General features: G+C 33.3%; 1 protein-coding gene across 5 annotated transcripts in view; it reads left to right on the plus strand.

Annotated features, from left to right (window-relative positions):
• The window catches only part of Hpd (4-hydroxyphenylpyruvate dioxygenase), a 41,235-nt gene that overhangs the window by 9,412 nt on the left and 15,352 nt on the right, over positions 1–16,471 (plus strand). The window contains exons 1-4 of one of the 5 annotated variants that reach the window (XM_076507686.1): positions 10,396–10,410; positions 10,689–10,773; positions 11,736–11,762; positions 16,228–16,290. In XM_076507686.1, the coding sequence (XP_076363801.1) occupies positions 10,741–10,773; positions 11,736–11,762; positions 16,228–16,290 (123 nt within the window). In that variant the 5' untranslated portion in view covers positions 10,396–10,410; positions 10,689–10,740. The other 4 variants (XM_076507688.1, XM_076507689.1, XM_076507690.1 and 1 more) reach the window with 4 other exon arrangements.

The following is a 16,471-nucleotide window of genomic DNA, read 5'->3' on the forward strand; positions in this document are numbered from 1 at the left end:
CTCTTTTGACTTATTTGGTCTTATGTTGTTAATGTATTAGGTATTGGAGCTCAGTAATAATATACATATGAATAATGACGTGGTTCTTCTTGTCTTAAAAGTGAAATGTTATTTACCTTACATAATAATACTCCTGAAATCTTCTGTGTTATTGTTGTAACATTATGGATACCTAAATAATATCTTTTACTCAAATGTCTTTTAAAAATGTTTTATCATAACTATCAATTTATCACTAATATACGCCCATTCTGTTCATCCCAGCTGGCCTGAAAAGAAATAGTCGAAATGATGACTATATGAGCATTACTATATATCCTGGTCCGGCATGGTCAAGCGCGTTAAGGCGTGCGACTCGTAATCTGAGGGTCGTGGGTTCGAATCCCCCTTACACCAAACATGCTCGCCCTTTCAGCCGTGGGGGCGTTATAATTTGACGGTCAATCCCACTTTTCGTCGGTAAAAGAGTATCTCAAGAGTTGGCGGTGGGTGGTAATGACTACTTGCCTTCCCTCTAGTCTTACCCTGCTAAATAAGGAAGGCTAGCGCAGATAGCACTCGAGTAGCTTTGTGCGAAATTCAAGAAACAAACAAACAAATATTATACACCCTTCTAATTCCTGGAAAGCCCTAATAGACTAGATAAATAATGTGGTATTTAAATACATAATAGGTTTAATACTTATGTCTTATGATATGTATAACTATTATAAGTTTCATTTGTTTTTCTGTTTCACCAACTTCACTGATATAATGTCATTAAATTATTCTTGAAATAGCAATGCTATTTTTCAGAATAAAGTGGTTGGTGGCTTGACCACAAAGTTAATTGCATGATAGTTTGTCTTACGGTGCAAAGTGCCAATACTACCTGTGCTAAACAACCGGTAGTAAAAAACTGAAGGAAAAATGAAAAAAACGACCTCATTAATATAATATGATTAAATTAGCCTTGAAATACCGATGCTTTGAGTAATCTTTCAGAATAAATGGTGGCTTGATCACAGATTTTATTGGATCTAGATGAAAAGTCTCAGGAATTAAAGAGCCAATAGTCTCGAGGCATAGATTCTAACCAAACATGATTGGGTACTTTTCTAACCTTGATTTTTCATTTAAAACAAAACGAAACAAGTAATTCCTATTACAACAACGTTTAACCTATTTATTTTATAGATATTAAAATAATGGTATGGGTTGTTTTATTTTAATAAAATATATCAGGAGTTTTGAGCCGTCTGTTACGAAGGGCATTGTGAATGTTTACATATTTTCTATTTCTAAATGAAAAGTACGTTATTTCAGCTATTGTATGAAAGCTAACATATTAAAATATGAAGTGTTTACTGGCAGCTGTAATAACGCTTACATCATTTGCGTAACGTGCATGTTTCTTCAGGTCTTGCACAAAATAAGCCTGATCTTTTTTTCTTTTACTTGTCAGGTTTATTTCTTTGTTAGTCTTGTGATGTAGTGAATTTTAAAAGATGTCAGTAGATTTAATACAGGTTTGTCCTGGAAAACTTGGTACACTGCCAAAGAAAATTGACGAAGTATGCTTCCAAGCATAAAACAAAACAAAACTGTTTATGAATTAAAATAGGATCACGTGAAATATAGTTATTTACATTGATACTGATAGTAACTAGTCCACCTAGCGGAAGACTGATGAATGCGAATACTGTGATAGGCTTTAATGTTTTATTTTTTCTTTGAAAATCAGAGAAGTAAAACCAATGAAAAGTGTCAAATATAGCAAAATGTTTCTATCAAAATTTCGAAAAAATAAAGAATTCTCATCCAATTGAAGGCTCTAAAAATAATACATACTTAAATGTTAAGGTTACGAAATCAAATGGGAAACTTTGAATGTTAAAACTATGGCTTAGATTGCCTTAAACAAGTGCTACAATCTGTAACCTTCTGAATATTCACGGACACGTATGCACGTATCTCTGACAATCTAAATATTCACAGATATGTATCTATAACAATCTAAATATTCTACATACTTAAGGAGATACTATCATAACTGACGTACTACGTGATGTGTAAAACAGTTACCTGGGGAACTTACGTATGCAATGAATCAGTGATTTCGAAACGTTTGAAGCTGGCATATCCATTTTCAAATCAAGTACAAGTTCTCACTTCCTTATGAATCTGTTACAAAAAAATGTAGATATGTTATTTTGTTAGAGGCCCGGCATGGCCAAGCGCGTTAAAGCATGCGACTCGTAATCTGAGGGTCGCGGGTTCGCATCCCCGTTGCGCCAAACATGCTCGCCCTCCCAGCCGTGGGGCGTTGTAATGTGACTATCAATCCCACTATTCGTTGGTAAAAGAGTAGCCCAAGAGTTGGCGGTGGGTGGTGATGACTAGTCTGCCTTCCCTCTAGTCTTACACTGCTAAATTAGGGACGGCTAGCACAGATAGCCCTCGAGTAGCTTTGTGCAAAATTCCAAAACAAACAAACAAAAGTTATTTTGTCTCGGGAAATTATTATTTGAACAGCAAACAAGAAGTTGATTTTTGTTTTTCTCGTTTTTTCTTTCTTCATTTTGTTTACAAAATCTCTTTTTGTTTGACATCCCCTTTTGATAACAGCCCCAGTTTGAGAAATAGATGAAACAGAATTTAAAAGTCTGTTAGATGTTTATAAATGAAAGCAAAATATTGAGCTGACATCAGCAATTGCGGTTTCTCAAATCGCCATCTGGTGTAGATTTCATCCTGTGTTTTTAGCAAAAACGTATTTTTCCCACTTTGCATTTTTAAAATTGTTTTTTTCATTTCTCATTCTCTCCCCAAATCCAATGTTTGAAACAAATAATTATATGTGTTAGAGATGATGATTTATTAAGTAACTACCGTGTTTCTCCGAAAATAAGACAGGGCTTATATTAATTTTCACTCCAAAATATGACACTAGGGCTTATTTTCGGGGGATGTCTTATTTTGATATATTAAAAAAATGAAGTTACAAAGTAAAAATTATAAGACCTCTAAATAAATAGAAATTACGAAAAACATTCAGAAACTCATTAACAGGAATTTATTCAAAAACAATCATATCATCATCCTCTGGAATGTCTTGCAAATCATCTGTTTTTTAAAATTCCTGCTGAGTTTGCACTTAACTCAATTTCTTGTAGAAATTTCGCACCTACTCTCTCATGTTGAGCATGAGCATTAAACTATTAAACTAACTGATTAATACTTAAACAAACTAATTAACTAACTATTAAACTAATTAATAAATTATTATTTTTTTATTTCTTTCCTCTTTCTGCCACTCTTAACTAGGTGTTATTTTATGGGTAGGTCTTATTATCGGAGAAACACGGTAGTAATTATATCTCGCCTCCCTACTTGTTTTATATTGACTACTGTGTTCAAATTCTCTACATAATACTTATTTTAAAATCTTTCAGTTCAGTAATTTTTCAAAAAAAGGTTAAGTGAGAGAAAACGTAGTAAATTAGATTTATCGGTTATGTGGAACTGAGACGTAAAATTTGTCAACAGCTTATATTATTACACACAAATCATCTTTAATACCAACTTCTGAATTAAAAATGAATCTAACAATGAATAAATCTAATTTATGTATTCTACTCAAGTTCTTATAGTGGTTAGAATGTACTGTTTCATTAGCGTCTACTTACACTGTTAGCGATATTTTGGGCTATAGGTAATTAATTAAAGGATAAGGAAATTGTCTATACATTCGTTTATTTTCTGTTGTCATTAAACAGATGTTGGATCATTTTTTAAGCTAAATAGATAAAGGATTTGTGTGTGTGTGTGGTGTTCCGCATAGTTATCATCAGGCCTCTTGAGTTCAATGTCCTGAAACATCTTTAAAACCATTCGTAGTGATAAAAATTGCATAGCATTATATATAAATTATCAGCCTCAAGTATGTATCAAATATTACCAGAACAATATCTGATGTAGGTTAAATTCTGAATGTCTGATCATACCTTTTTTTATTACTATTGTATTTATTTCGAGAATCGTAGAAGCGAAACAGCGGTTTTGATTTGACAGTATATGAGTATAACATTTCCATGTAACCAACCACGTTTAAGCTGATAAGCACCTGACTTTTATAACCGCTCATAGAAAACCAGGACGTAAGACGATTTAGAGACTTCGTGACAAGAAGGAATGGTAAGAATTGTTCTTTCCTTAACTATTTAAAATTAAATAACTTAATTTGGTGTTGTTTTATAGCTTATTTTCAAATCATTGGTATCACAATTAATAATTAAAATTATTGAATATGTCCAAATAAAATGTCTTAATCATATTATCCATAAACCAAGCCTTTGTACATTTTGTATCTAAAAGTGTGATTCTACAGGGTGGCCCGTAAGTCCCTACCCATCCATATATCTTATGTATCCAGTGTATCTGTGTGCTATCCCTCATTCTTGCTGCATAATATTATGCGACGCCATGTTCTGTGAGACATTTTAGTGTAAATGGGCTTACATCGGCCATATTTCTCTTAAAAATAAGAAACAAATTTATAATACATGCGTAATTGAATATAACACAATAACATATGGATGGGTAAGGACTTACGGACCACCCTGTAGAATATTGATATGAATAGAGGTTATTTGGTTAGTTTACTGCTTTAGGCCAATAAAAACACAGATTTAACTAGTTTGTTTTCTAAGATATACCTGCTTACAGACCGGGTGAAGTTTTGAGATATCTACTCGTGTATAGAAATAAGTCTGCCATCTCTCGAATAATTGTCTCTAAACAGATTAAACTAGTTTGTTTTTGAACGGATTTCTAATGACCTAGTTACTTATAAACGGCAAAAAACAAGAATTGGTACAAATGTAGTTATAAAGACCGTCTTAGTGTATGATCAACAACTGATTCATTCTGAAGTAAAGCTGAGTTAGAAAAAAAAACGTTTACGACTGCGTTGGGAACTTTTAAATTCATTAAATTTGAAATAAAGCGATAATTAAGAATTAATCATATGATATTTATAGCTGTGTGTTTATGAATCGTTTTGTGGTTAACACTTGATAAGAAAAACATTAAATAATCGCATTAGTGGTTTGTCGAATATAAGTAGTGTCATTTTAAAATATAAACTGAACAAAGTTGTTTATACATAGAAAACAAGTAGTGATAACACTTAAACGTAAACAAATTCACGACGCCAGTTTTCATATTCTCTTAATATAACATGTCACCTGTCGCAGTGTTTGATAAAATGATATAAACTGTGCTAACCAATAGCTTCTGGAGCATTAGTGTCTTCCACCCTTAAGGCCCTGTTAACTTTCAACCTGGTCGCGAGGAGCGTGCAACGTGGTATTATGAACATATGCGCTTGACGTGTAAACTGTTGTTGTGGGTTATATTTTTGTGCAGAGCTACGCAAAGACTGTCTGCGCTAGTCGTTCCTAATTTTAAAAGGGAGACACTAGAGGGAAGGCAGCTAGTAACGACACATGTTGCCAAATAGTGAGCAACTATGATTGAATAGTGATATTTGTAGGTTACTGTTATAATAGTGGTTGTACCTACGGCCTCATTATGTAGAAAGCTCTTTTTCCTTTTCGGTAACAGGGTACGACCTCGAATCCACAGCCCGGCATGCGGCCATGTGCAAGCTAAGCAAGTACGTGCAATATAAGATAACATAGACATTACTGTTAAACAGTAAATAACAGTAATGGACTCGCTTGATGTGATCTAATGGTCCACTTACTGTATCAGAGTTTCTGGTTCACGACCCGTTATTTTCTAGACTGCTGTGCGATAAGAGTGGCAGTAAAACCCAACTATTTGATTATTCAGGAATAGCTGTTCGACTTCCCTCGTTCCTTATTAACTGAAAGTAAGTGACGGTTATGCACGGTTAGTGTGTATAATTCGGTGGTATTCGTTCCTTATTAACTGAAAGTAAGTGACGGTTATGCACGGTTAGTGTGTATAATTCGGTGGTATTTTGTACTGTTAATAGTGTGACGTAAAGCAAGTTGAGGATAAATTTAATGTGATTCAGGTAACTTTGTGAGCGGGACTTTCAAAGTAACATATTTTGTTGACAGATAAGTTTGGAAATTGAAGGATCTCGGGGTCTTTCTTTTTCTTTACTTCCTATACTCAGATAACTTCTAAAATTTGACAGTTGTTACTTCGCCAGAGCCTGCTACGAGAAGCAACAATTATCAATTTCCCTCGGCAACGTTTAGCTCTTACATTCAACCCAGGTTGTTTTTATTCATTGCACTCGTATTTAAAGTTCTAAATACCTTGTAGTCACTGTAATAAAATATTTAGGGCAAACCATAATTTTTACAAAACGTGTGATGTTATTGAGAACGACGCTGGGTTGTTTGTGACGTAGATTCGTGAGTTAGGGTCTTAATAGGTTATTAACATAATAATACGTGAGCTAAAAACTGTTATCATGATTAGGTGAAACTTTACACTGGTGACAAACAGCGACACAAGGAGTTATTTATGAAGTATCTTAATTAACGAAGTAATGAACAAAAGAGGCTTCAAGACATATGTACCCACCTGTACTTCCCATCATCTTTCCTTTAGAGTCTGGGAAAACAAATCTCTGTTACGTTCACTGCGATGAGTAAAATACTTCTCACAGGTATCTCTCTGCTTACCTGTGCACATATTTTCCCCCAGAATAGTGACTTGTAAGCACATGTTCTTTCTTTGTGAAATATGTTGTTTGGAAACCGAGTGCCAAAAACTATATTTTTGGGAAAACAATATGGCGCTGTTTTTTTCTTTACGTTCAGTTTGGGAGATACCGAACACAACGTAATTATATATTGACGAAACGGGCTTTGAAGTGTCTATAAAATTCCCATATTATTTGGAATTTCGCTAAAAATCCCATAATAGTTGTCAATTAAAAGTCAATTTCTCTAAAACAAGCCTAATTTATATGAGAATTCCTTAATTTGTCGTCTTTTCCAAAGAAACTAAATCTTGTACATCAAAACTGTTGTGATTCGTTACGTTTCTCTTTTAGTATCTATTGTATTAATATTCTGTATTCTACTGAATTATCAACATACTTTACACATGAAAACTGACAACTTGGTAACATGTATACTGAGCAAAAGAACTGCAATTTCGGAGTTCATGTATTATTGTTATTATATGTTAGTTTACGTTTTGTTATTTTATGGTAGTTTATGTACAGTTGTTCTTTTATGTCAGTTTACGTGGTTGTTATTTTTTTTACAAAAGGCATGTTTCTAATGTAAAAACATAAGAGTCATAGATATCTCCAATACTGCTAAGTTTATTTGTAAATTACACTAAAACAAACCCTGTGTTGTTGCCGAAAGGTGGTGCTTGTGAACGTGTGACAATTGAATTCGTAGTTAGGTCAAATCTCGTACGTTCGCGTGCTGTCTCGCGAATTAAGCGCTCGATTCATAAATAAAGTAATAAGAGTAGCTGTTTGTTGAAAAGTTGTCTACATTTTTATACTGTACGTATTGTTATTCTCGTTTCTTCCAGGAATTTTAAAATCTTTCGAAGAGATTATATTCCAGTGATTAACAACAAACGTAGACGTTTGAAAGACTTTTCTAATGTGTGAGATCAAAAGCTGACACACTTTATACGAAGATAAGCATGCCGATACTATGACTGTGGGGAGGCATGCACCCCAGTAAATTTGTATATAAAAAAGTGAGATGAGATTAAACCTAGAAGTATTGTGTTAATGAAACACATTTTAAACAATTGTATGGCTGTTCACAAAACAAAATCCACTACAAACCTAATGAAAAGTAAATAAATAAAAATTTTCATAAAAAAATAGTGTGTTCGTCGACCTCCCGCCTCCGTACATGCAAACACTAAGAGCGTATTGTTATATCTTTTCTTGTAGTAAGAAGTGAAAATAATAAGCAAAAAACTTCTAAAGTGTCAAGTGCTTTAATGTTTAGTCATACAGGTTGTGATAGAAACAGACTTTGATATTTAGAAAAGCAAGGTTGTGGGAATAAGTTGACGAATGCCAGTCATGCTGTTCCTTTATGGATTACCAGAATTAGTTTGTGCCAGCTACAAGTTTGATACTTGGCGTTTAGCAGGTTTTATTTTACAATGATTTTTGTATTAGTGAGTTTTTACGATTAATGCTGTTTTGTCACTTCATCGTGGCTGCGTCATATACATAGTTTATCTAGAGGTACTGTTGTTTTCTGTAAATAAAAAATATTGGTACCATTAACTGTGTATTTATTTCAAACTGAATTGTGTTACGGTATACCGGATATTATACCTAAAGCTATATTCGGTGTAAATAACAGTTATTGTGATTAATGTACATAGTAAAACACGTTTGAGTTTCTGTCCCTTGTTACGTGAACTATCCATTTATTCACCACTTCCAATTATATACGTGTGTTATATGGAAAGATGATTTCCGTTAAGCATGCCGTTTTTTAGGAACGCAATAACTGCATCAAAGGGGTGGTGGTATTTCTTATAAATGCCAAATTTGAAAGAAAAATGGGCCAGTTGTTGGACCCACTCTAGGGGCCGCGAGTACGTTTTCTTGTAGCTGTTCAGTATTGGGTAGTTGAATCAGGGTTAGTTTGGCAGTAATTATGGTTTTACTGCTTAAATACCGTGAATGAAAACGAGAGCTGAACTGAATGATGAAACAGATGTTTGATGTCTCGCTCAGTTCAGACACCTTTACATTAAACAACGTTTCATGTGCTAAAGACTCAAAATAGTAGGAGAGGTCGGCTCACGGCTCGATTATAGTTTGTCAATTTAACGCCCAGTATTGTCTTTGCTATTAAGACAGATCTATACTGTAAAGTAGGTCGTACCTGTATGTCTCTCTCTCTCTGGTATTAGGGTATATTTATTTGTATACCCAGTAGGGTCAGGTACACTAGACCTTTTCCTCTTTCCATGACTTTGTTGGAGTGGCCAGATTAATATATTTCGAGTAAATACTGAATGGCTGAAGTGATATCATAAGTTTAGTCAGGTCCTTTTTAGGGCAATGTCCATTTATATTGTTCTTTGATATTTTATTATTATTTTTAATAAGTCTAGAACGTAGGTGGCCTGTTTTATTTTAGCTCTATTCCATTATTACTATTATTATTTTAAATGATTTTATCTTAATGATCTAAAGTAGAAATTTAACGGGGAGAGGTGTTTAGGTCTCTCTTTTTTCGCCAATTTTTTATCAAAATATTTTATTGTACTATGTAGAAGTCTATCTGGTATTGTTTGTGTATTTGAGTAATTATGCATGAACTTTGATGAAGTGGTTTTAGGTACTCTGTATGCTGATGTAATTGGTGTATTTTGTAATGTTTGGAGTTTGGTTTGTATTTGTTTTTTACTTACATTGATCCATGCAGGAGCTCCATAGTCTAATACAGGTCTAATGTATGTCTTGTATATTTTAATGATGTTTTCTGGTGTTGTTCCGTAGTTTTTACCAGTTAGACTCCTAGCATAGTTTATTTTTCGCCAAATTTTAGTTTTTATGTTATTTCCATGTTTTATCCATGTAAGTTTCGAATCATATGTTAATCCTAAAAATTTTGCAGATGTAGCAGTCTAGAGGAGCTCTCCGTTCATGTAGATTTGGGGTTGAACTTTTTGATGTTTCGTAGATTTTGAAAATATTACTAATTGTGTCTTCGCTGTATTTATTTTAATTCTATATTTTTCGCAATATTCACATAATCTATTTAGTTGTGGTTGTAAGTTAGTGGCTGCTATTTCTGGTGTAGGGACACTTTTCCAAATTGCTACATCATTAGGGAATTGTGACGCGTATCCATGGTTTGGGTACCTGTATGTCTGTCCTTTAAATGGAAATTTTTGAACTTCCCACCCTGTGATCACCTCACTTGGGTTACTGTATTTGTGTTCTTGTTTGTTCGGTCGTTTCATGTTTTACTGCCTTTGCGCGTATTTTCAAAATACCTAATGCAATGGAAGTTTCAGAGGTTCTTGGGTATAAGTCACATCTCCAGGACTAGTAAAGAAATATATTAAAAATAGTTACATTAACACGAAAAAAGTTGACTAACGAATGTGAATATCGAGAGTCATTTTCTCAACGTCGTTTCGTACTCCAACCTTCAAGAACAAAGAATCATGTTTGCCTTATTACCATAAGTAATATACACTTAGACTTCTGCAATACTACAGTCAACTCTTTGTTGACAAGAGTTCTAGCGTTTCCTTGTAATATGTAGCAAGCACGTGCTTGCTACCTTTGCAATCGTGGTCAACAAATAAACACAATAATGTTAGTGGTTCTACAGTGGAGCATGTGTTACCAGAACCAACCGAACACGTCCGATGAATAAAAGAATCCTGGCACGCTGCTGTTCCAACTCGGCGTGGTTTTGTTTGTTTGGAAATTTCGCACAAAGCTACTCGAGGGCTATCTGTGCTAGCCGTCCCTAATTTAGCAGTGTAAGACTAGAGGGAAGGCAGCTAGTCATCACCACCCACCGCCAACTCTTGGGCTACTTTTACCAACGAATAGTGGGATTGACCGTCACATTATACACCCCCACGGCTGGGAGGGCGAGCATGTTTAGCGCGACGCGGGCGCGAACCCGCGACCCTCGGATTACGAGTCGCACGCCTTACGCGCTAGGCCATGCCGGGCCGCGTGGTTTTGAGAAGGGTTGTCTCACAAACATCGTAATAGGTTGGGAAGACATGTCATCTACTGGAATTACGACGATGTCGGAGGTGATGTAATTTGGGGTGATGATGAAGAGTTGCTCGGACGATACGAGGGCGGTGATTCGAACTTAGAATTTAAATGTTTTGTCGAATACGATTTGAATATCATACTTAATATAACGATGACCAACTTTGTGTTTCCAAACATTTCTAAACTTGTATAGTAGAGTTTTGTGTACAACATTAAACTGAGAAACTTGTGTTTAGTACAGCTTTGTGTATAATATTAAACTAAGAAACTTGTGTTTAGTACAGCTTTGTGTATAATATTAAACTAAGAAACTTGTGTTTAGTACAGCTTTGTGTATAATATTAAACTAAGAAACGTGTGTTTAGTACAGCTTTGTGTATAATATTAAACTACGGAACTTGTGTCTAATACAGCTTTATGTACAATATTAGACTACGAAACTTCTCTTTAATAACATATTCTACATAACTTGGGTTTGTTATAGTTGTAAATAAATATAATACCCACTTCAGTTTCAAACCAGTCTTATATCCAAATATGTTTCATAACTTGAATAATTACAATTCTTTATTAAACATAAGTAAATTAATAAATAGCCTGAAGGAAAAATAAAAACTATTAGGAATACATATAAATTAGTGATGTAATTTTAAGTTGGTTTAAAAGCAGTTTAATTTGGTTATCAGAATAAATTAGTTTCCTATCATTATGTGCGTACACATCATAATTTCTTTTGGAACTTCTACGATTAACCTGTTTATAACTTTCCTTAAACAGGACCTCTGGTTCAATTCGGATGATAAAAACCCGATAAGTAAAATTTTTCTTGTATTATTTACCAGTAGGTTTCGACTAAATGCATAATACTTCACTGTGTAGACGAGAGGACCACTAGCTGTTATTTCAATGTGATACTAATGGTGGTATATAACACTACTAACTATTGTGGTGCATATGTATATAGTATGTTAAAACATGTTTTTTGTTTGTTTTTCAGACTACTTACACCAACAAAGGACCAAAGGTTTGTAATTTTTTTCTGTTTATCCTTCCTCGTATAATTAATATTTAATTCAGTTTTATTTACGTATATGTAAGGGGTGTATGTTTACATTACTGACTAGTGATAAATATGCGTTTACAACAAAGAACACGTCTTCCCAGCTAAAGTTATATACTATTGTTGTTGATGATACTTTTAACACAATCCTGTTGTTACATAAACGTGGATTAGAAGACTTGAATAATGCCGTAAAAGTATTAAAGATAAGTAGCTATTTTGTTTATTTTAAAATACTTCAACTTTGTTGCTACCAGTTGTATTCACGTTATAAATTATTAACTCAGAACTGTTTTTTAACTGTGTTGTTGTGTTTAATTTTAGAACATGAAAATATATTATCTGATGAAAACAATAATACATTCTGTACCCATGGCAGGGAACTCAACATAAAACAGTGATGCCAACAAATGCTAAATGTGCACCTGTTGATGAAATTATAAATAAATCCCAGTTTGCCTAAGCTTCTATGGAAAACAATGCAATGTTAACGTAATCTGGAAAGTTTAAAACAATACACTCATAGGTTTCTAGATTTATAACTTAAACGTTTGTTCTAACTTACCCATTAACAACAAGCAAAATGAAAATTGACTTTATCATGATCTACTGTTCATTAGCTCGGCAAAGTTTTAACAAAATCATGAGTTCGAATCTCGCTCGACTTTCGTTCCCAGTTCTTTAGAGAAATTTGAACTGTATTGAACTGGTTATAAATCACACCAATGTTAATTTTCTATCGTTAATCCTACTTAATTTTTGTTATAAGTGTCTACAGTTTTAACATATAACCGATAATTGTCCTACTATTTTAATTATATCACAGCTTTAATATGAAAATTACAGTAAATCTTGGAAGAATTAAAAAATTAAAGCTTGTTTTAACACTAAAAGTTCATTTCGACTTTAATGTATTCAACTGTAACATATGCATTTCACTTATCAAATTATGGATACAGTTTTTATTTTAATATAAAAAAGGGCAAGTTGTCTGATTAGCACTTGATTTCATACTAATTTAGACTTCGCTGTTTTAAAAATGTTGTAATTCAGTAAACTTATAGAATTTTTTGAAACATTTTCAATGTACTTGAATATCAGAAGAGGCTATGTTTACGATTTTAGGCAAACATGTAGGTTCAAGAAATTAATTTAACATAAAAATTCGACACCCTGTAAACCGAGTACTTTCGAAAGCACCACCTTTCAAAAGCGCTCGTATTATAGGTTATTGTATTTTTTAAGTTGAAACGAACCTATTTGATATATACTGCTGATTGGATCAGTTTAAAAATCACTGAAGTATTTGAATAAAATTTGAATGATCAACAAACACAAGTTTTTTTTTTTAACAGTATTGTAAATGATGTGAAGACAGTGCCTTGTTTTAAAAAAAATTCTAAACACCGCGTTCGACGTTTGCGCCTATCTTATTTTCAATCAGCTCATTCCTGTGCCAAACATGGTCTGATTGGGAAGACATGCGCAGTACAGGTTGAACTTTGCAGCAGCGTCAAGGTCAAATGAAATATTTCTCAATCTTCATAAGGTCAGTTGTTTTTGCCCTTAACGCTAGGATTTCTCGGTTTAGTAAATATGTCATTTCAGAAAGAAGCGTTATATGTAGTGTTATTATGTCATTTTAACAGTGGAGTAACTAGAGGTGTTAATCAATAAGGGCTAGTCAAAAGAACAGGATTGGACGTTTATTGTAACCTCAGTTAATATGTAGGGAAATACTAACCAACACATATTATGTAATGATCATGGTCTCAAATCTCTTTTATAATCTTCTAACAGACATTTATTAACATCTAACGCAAGTTTTAAGACTAGAACAGTTATGAGACTGTATGTTGTTGAATTTACCAGCCTAGATATGCCGTGAAAGACTGTACTTTATGAAAGTAACCAACCTAGATAAGCCGTGAAAGACTACTTTATGAAAGTAACCAGACTAGATCAGTCGTGAAAGGCTGTATTTTGTAAAAATAGCCAGATTAAATCAGTCATGGAAGACCCACAAAGAAGATTTTGAGGAAAAAGTAACAATACAACGTTATTTATCTTTAACCCCAGTTTAATGGAACTTCATTAGTCAAACACAAAGTTCTTTAGCTTTTTAGGCCTAATATTTCTTATGGAACCTTCATCAGCAAAGCGTAATGTTAACGTTTGAAGCCTAATATTTCTTTGAAACATCAGAAGCGAAATAAAGTTCTTTAGCTTTTTAATTTTAGTACTAGTATTTCCATCTTCCTTTAAACAGTTGGCAACTTTATTACGGAATTCATATCAAACGTTTGCTCAAAATAATTCCGCATATCTATTTTTAACCTGCTATTACTCGCTGCAGTAAAATATGCCAAAACTGAGCAGTGCTTTTACTCACCTTTATCGTGTTTAATATCGTGTCGTGTTTCCACGTCGAAATTAGATCAAGGTAGTTTTGAAAGTTACAAGGTAAAAGGTATAGAGGTGTTGCTTAGGTATATATACTGGCAACAGGCCTAAAATTCAGTGTGTTTTAAAAACAGAAGTTTCTAAATCATGTTTTTACTTTTGAAACTTTAAACTCGGTGTGATACATTTTGCTAAACATGAGTAAGTAAGAAAAAATTGCACGTTTTGTGTAATGGAAAATTCCCAAAATGACAGCAACTATTTTTCTACCAACTTTACGTTGATAACTATTGCCCAACACCTAGTGCCTCATGAGAGTTAGGAAACTAGTTAAGCCTTGACCGTTTTATCTTCACTACAACCTATCTATTCTGTCCATCTCTAAATCTCTTATCTAGGTTGAATGTCAAGAAGAGGGATAGGAAGTATGAAATATGTGGGTTGTTTATTACACGTTGTTATTATTGAAACTCTTGCGTTTTATTGATAAATATCTACTTTTGTTATTATGATTTTCTTGTAAATTCCATAGTAATGAAATGTTTACTCTGAACACAGCCAAGTATAAGGAAACAACAGAATGAATATCATTTACCTTTATAACTTGATGAAACTGGGTTGAATGGATGACAATAATTGCCAGTTGCAGAAACGCAAGTGTAGAGGACGACTTTTTGAAAGTGTTCGAAATGCGGAAGACTTCGTTTAGTAGCTGTGCATAGTTTTACGCGGTATATCTAGCCGTTTTTGTTCTAGGCTTCGATAATTGAATCATGACTTCGAAGAGAAACTTGGCCTGTAACAATTAATAACTGATAAAAATCACTTCCTCTGTTTCAAGAATCAACATAAAAATAGTCCTATGACCTGCATAGTAGTATTTTAGTAGATTTGTCCAAGTTTGAATAAACTACTTGTAGTCGTTTTTTTGTATGCTCGTGAAATAATACTAATATGAAGAACAAATTGGTGAAGTTAAACAATCAGAAATAAACGTTTTTGTTATTGTAGCAGCCTTGTCTGTTGAGATAAGTCTTGAGTGTTGTTCAAGAACAGGTTTGTTGTAACAGTTCTGAAACTGTTTATATTACATTAACATTTGATAAATAATCAATGTTTATTAAATTACGTTTGAAAATCACAGCCAAAATTTGTTAAAAGCTTATGTATTTAAAAGTGACAATAAATAAAATAAAAATTCATCAAAGTAATCTCGAACCCACTCTGAAAGAAAATGTTGCTTTTTCACTTTCCTTTTTCTAATAGCCCTCGAGTAGCTTTGTGCGAAATTCCAAAACAAACAAAACTAATGGTCTTTCAGTGATACAGCGGTGTGCCTGAGTACTTGCAACTCTAAGAACCTGGTTTCGATACCAGTGGTGGGTAGAGTACAAATAGCCCATCGTGTAGCTTTATGCTTAAGTTGTGACAAAAGAAAAACGTTTTTAATTGCTAGGCAGGTCTTCAAATTTCAGTTCCTACAGCTGCTCAGTCACAGGTTAAATTAATAAAATGTAACCAACTAATATATGATCTTTCTTCGTCAGCTGAGTCTTCTAGTAAAATTTAAAGGAACTTTTATAAAGACAAACTAACATATAAAACGCACACTGAGTGAGGTACAGAGAAACCGGGATCATTTAATACTTATACTGCTTTTGATCTAGACAAAAAGATGGCTAAAAGTTAAACCTAGTTAATCAATATAATTAAGTCTGAATAAGCTGAATCCTAACATAGTAACATATATTAAACTGATTTAATCGTATTAAGTTAGGCCTGACTTTTTGCTTAATGTCAAACAAACAAAAAATTAAATGATCCTTAATATACTTTTATTTCATTTTTATAAGTTTTTACTAAATACTAGAAAATTAACTTATTTTTGATTAGCAAACTTAGAATAATAAAAGTATATTTGTAACGCTTGGCTTATATTTCATTCTTCCTCTCTACGTGAATGCATAGGATTTATACAATTAAACTTATATAAGTTTTTTAAATCTTTTATGGTTTTCTTTTTCAGCCCGAGAGAGGGCGGTTCATCGATTTCGACCATATCACTCTGTGGGTTGGAAACGCAAAACAAGTAGGTAGTCGCGTGTTCCAAAAGAGTAAAAGAATTGGAAGAAAAACTGTTCGTCATTATTCATTAACATTTTTAATGCTAATATATAGGAATTAAATAGTGATGAAACATTGAATTTTTGTTTGCTATTTTTGTCTTTAGCCTTTGGAAGAAATATTTCAGATTTCAAAAGGCAATATTA

This window comes from Tachypleus tridentatus, chromosome 6 (assembly GCF_004210375.1).
Source record: "Tachypleus tridentatus isolate NWPU-2018 chromosome 6, ASM421037v1, whole genome shotgun sequence".
Lineage (NCBI taxonomy): Eukaryota > Metazoa > Arthropoda > Merostomata > Xiphosura > Limulidae > Tachypleus > Tachypleus tridentatus.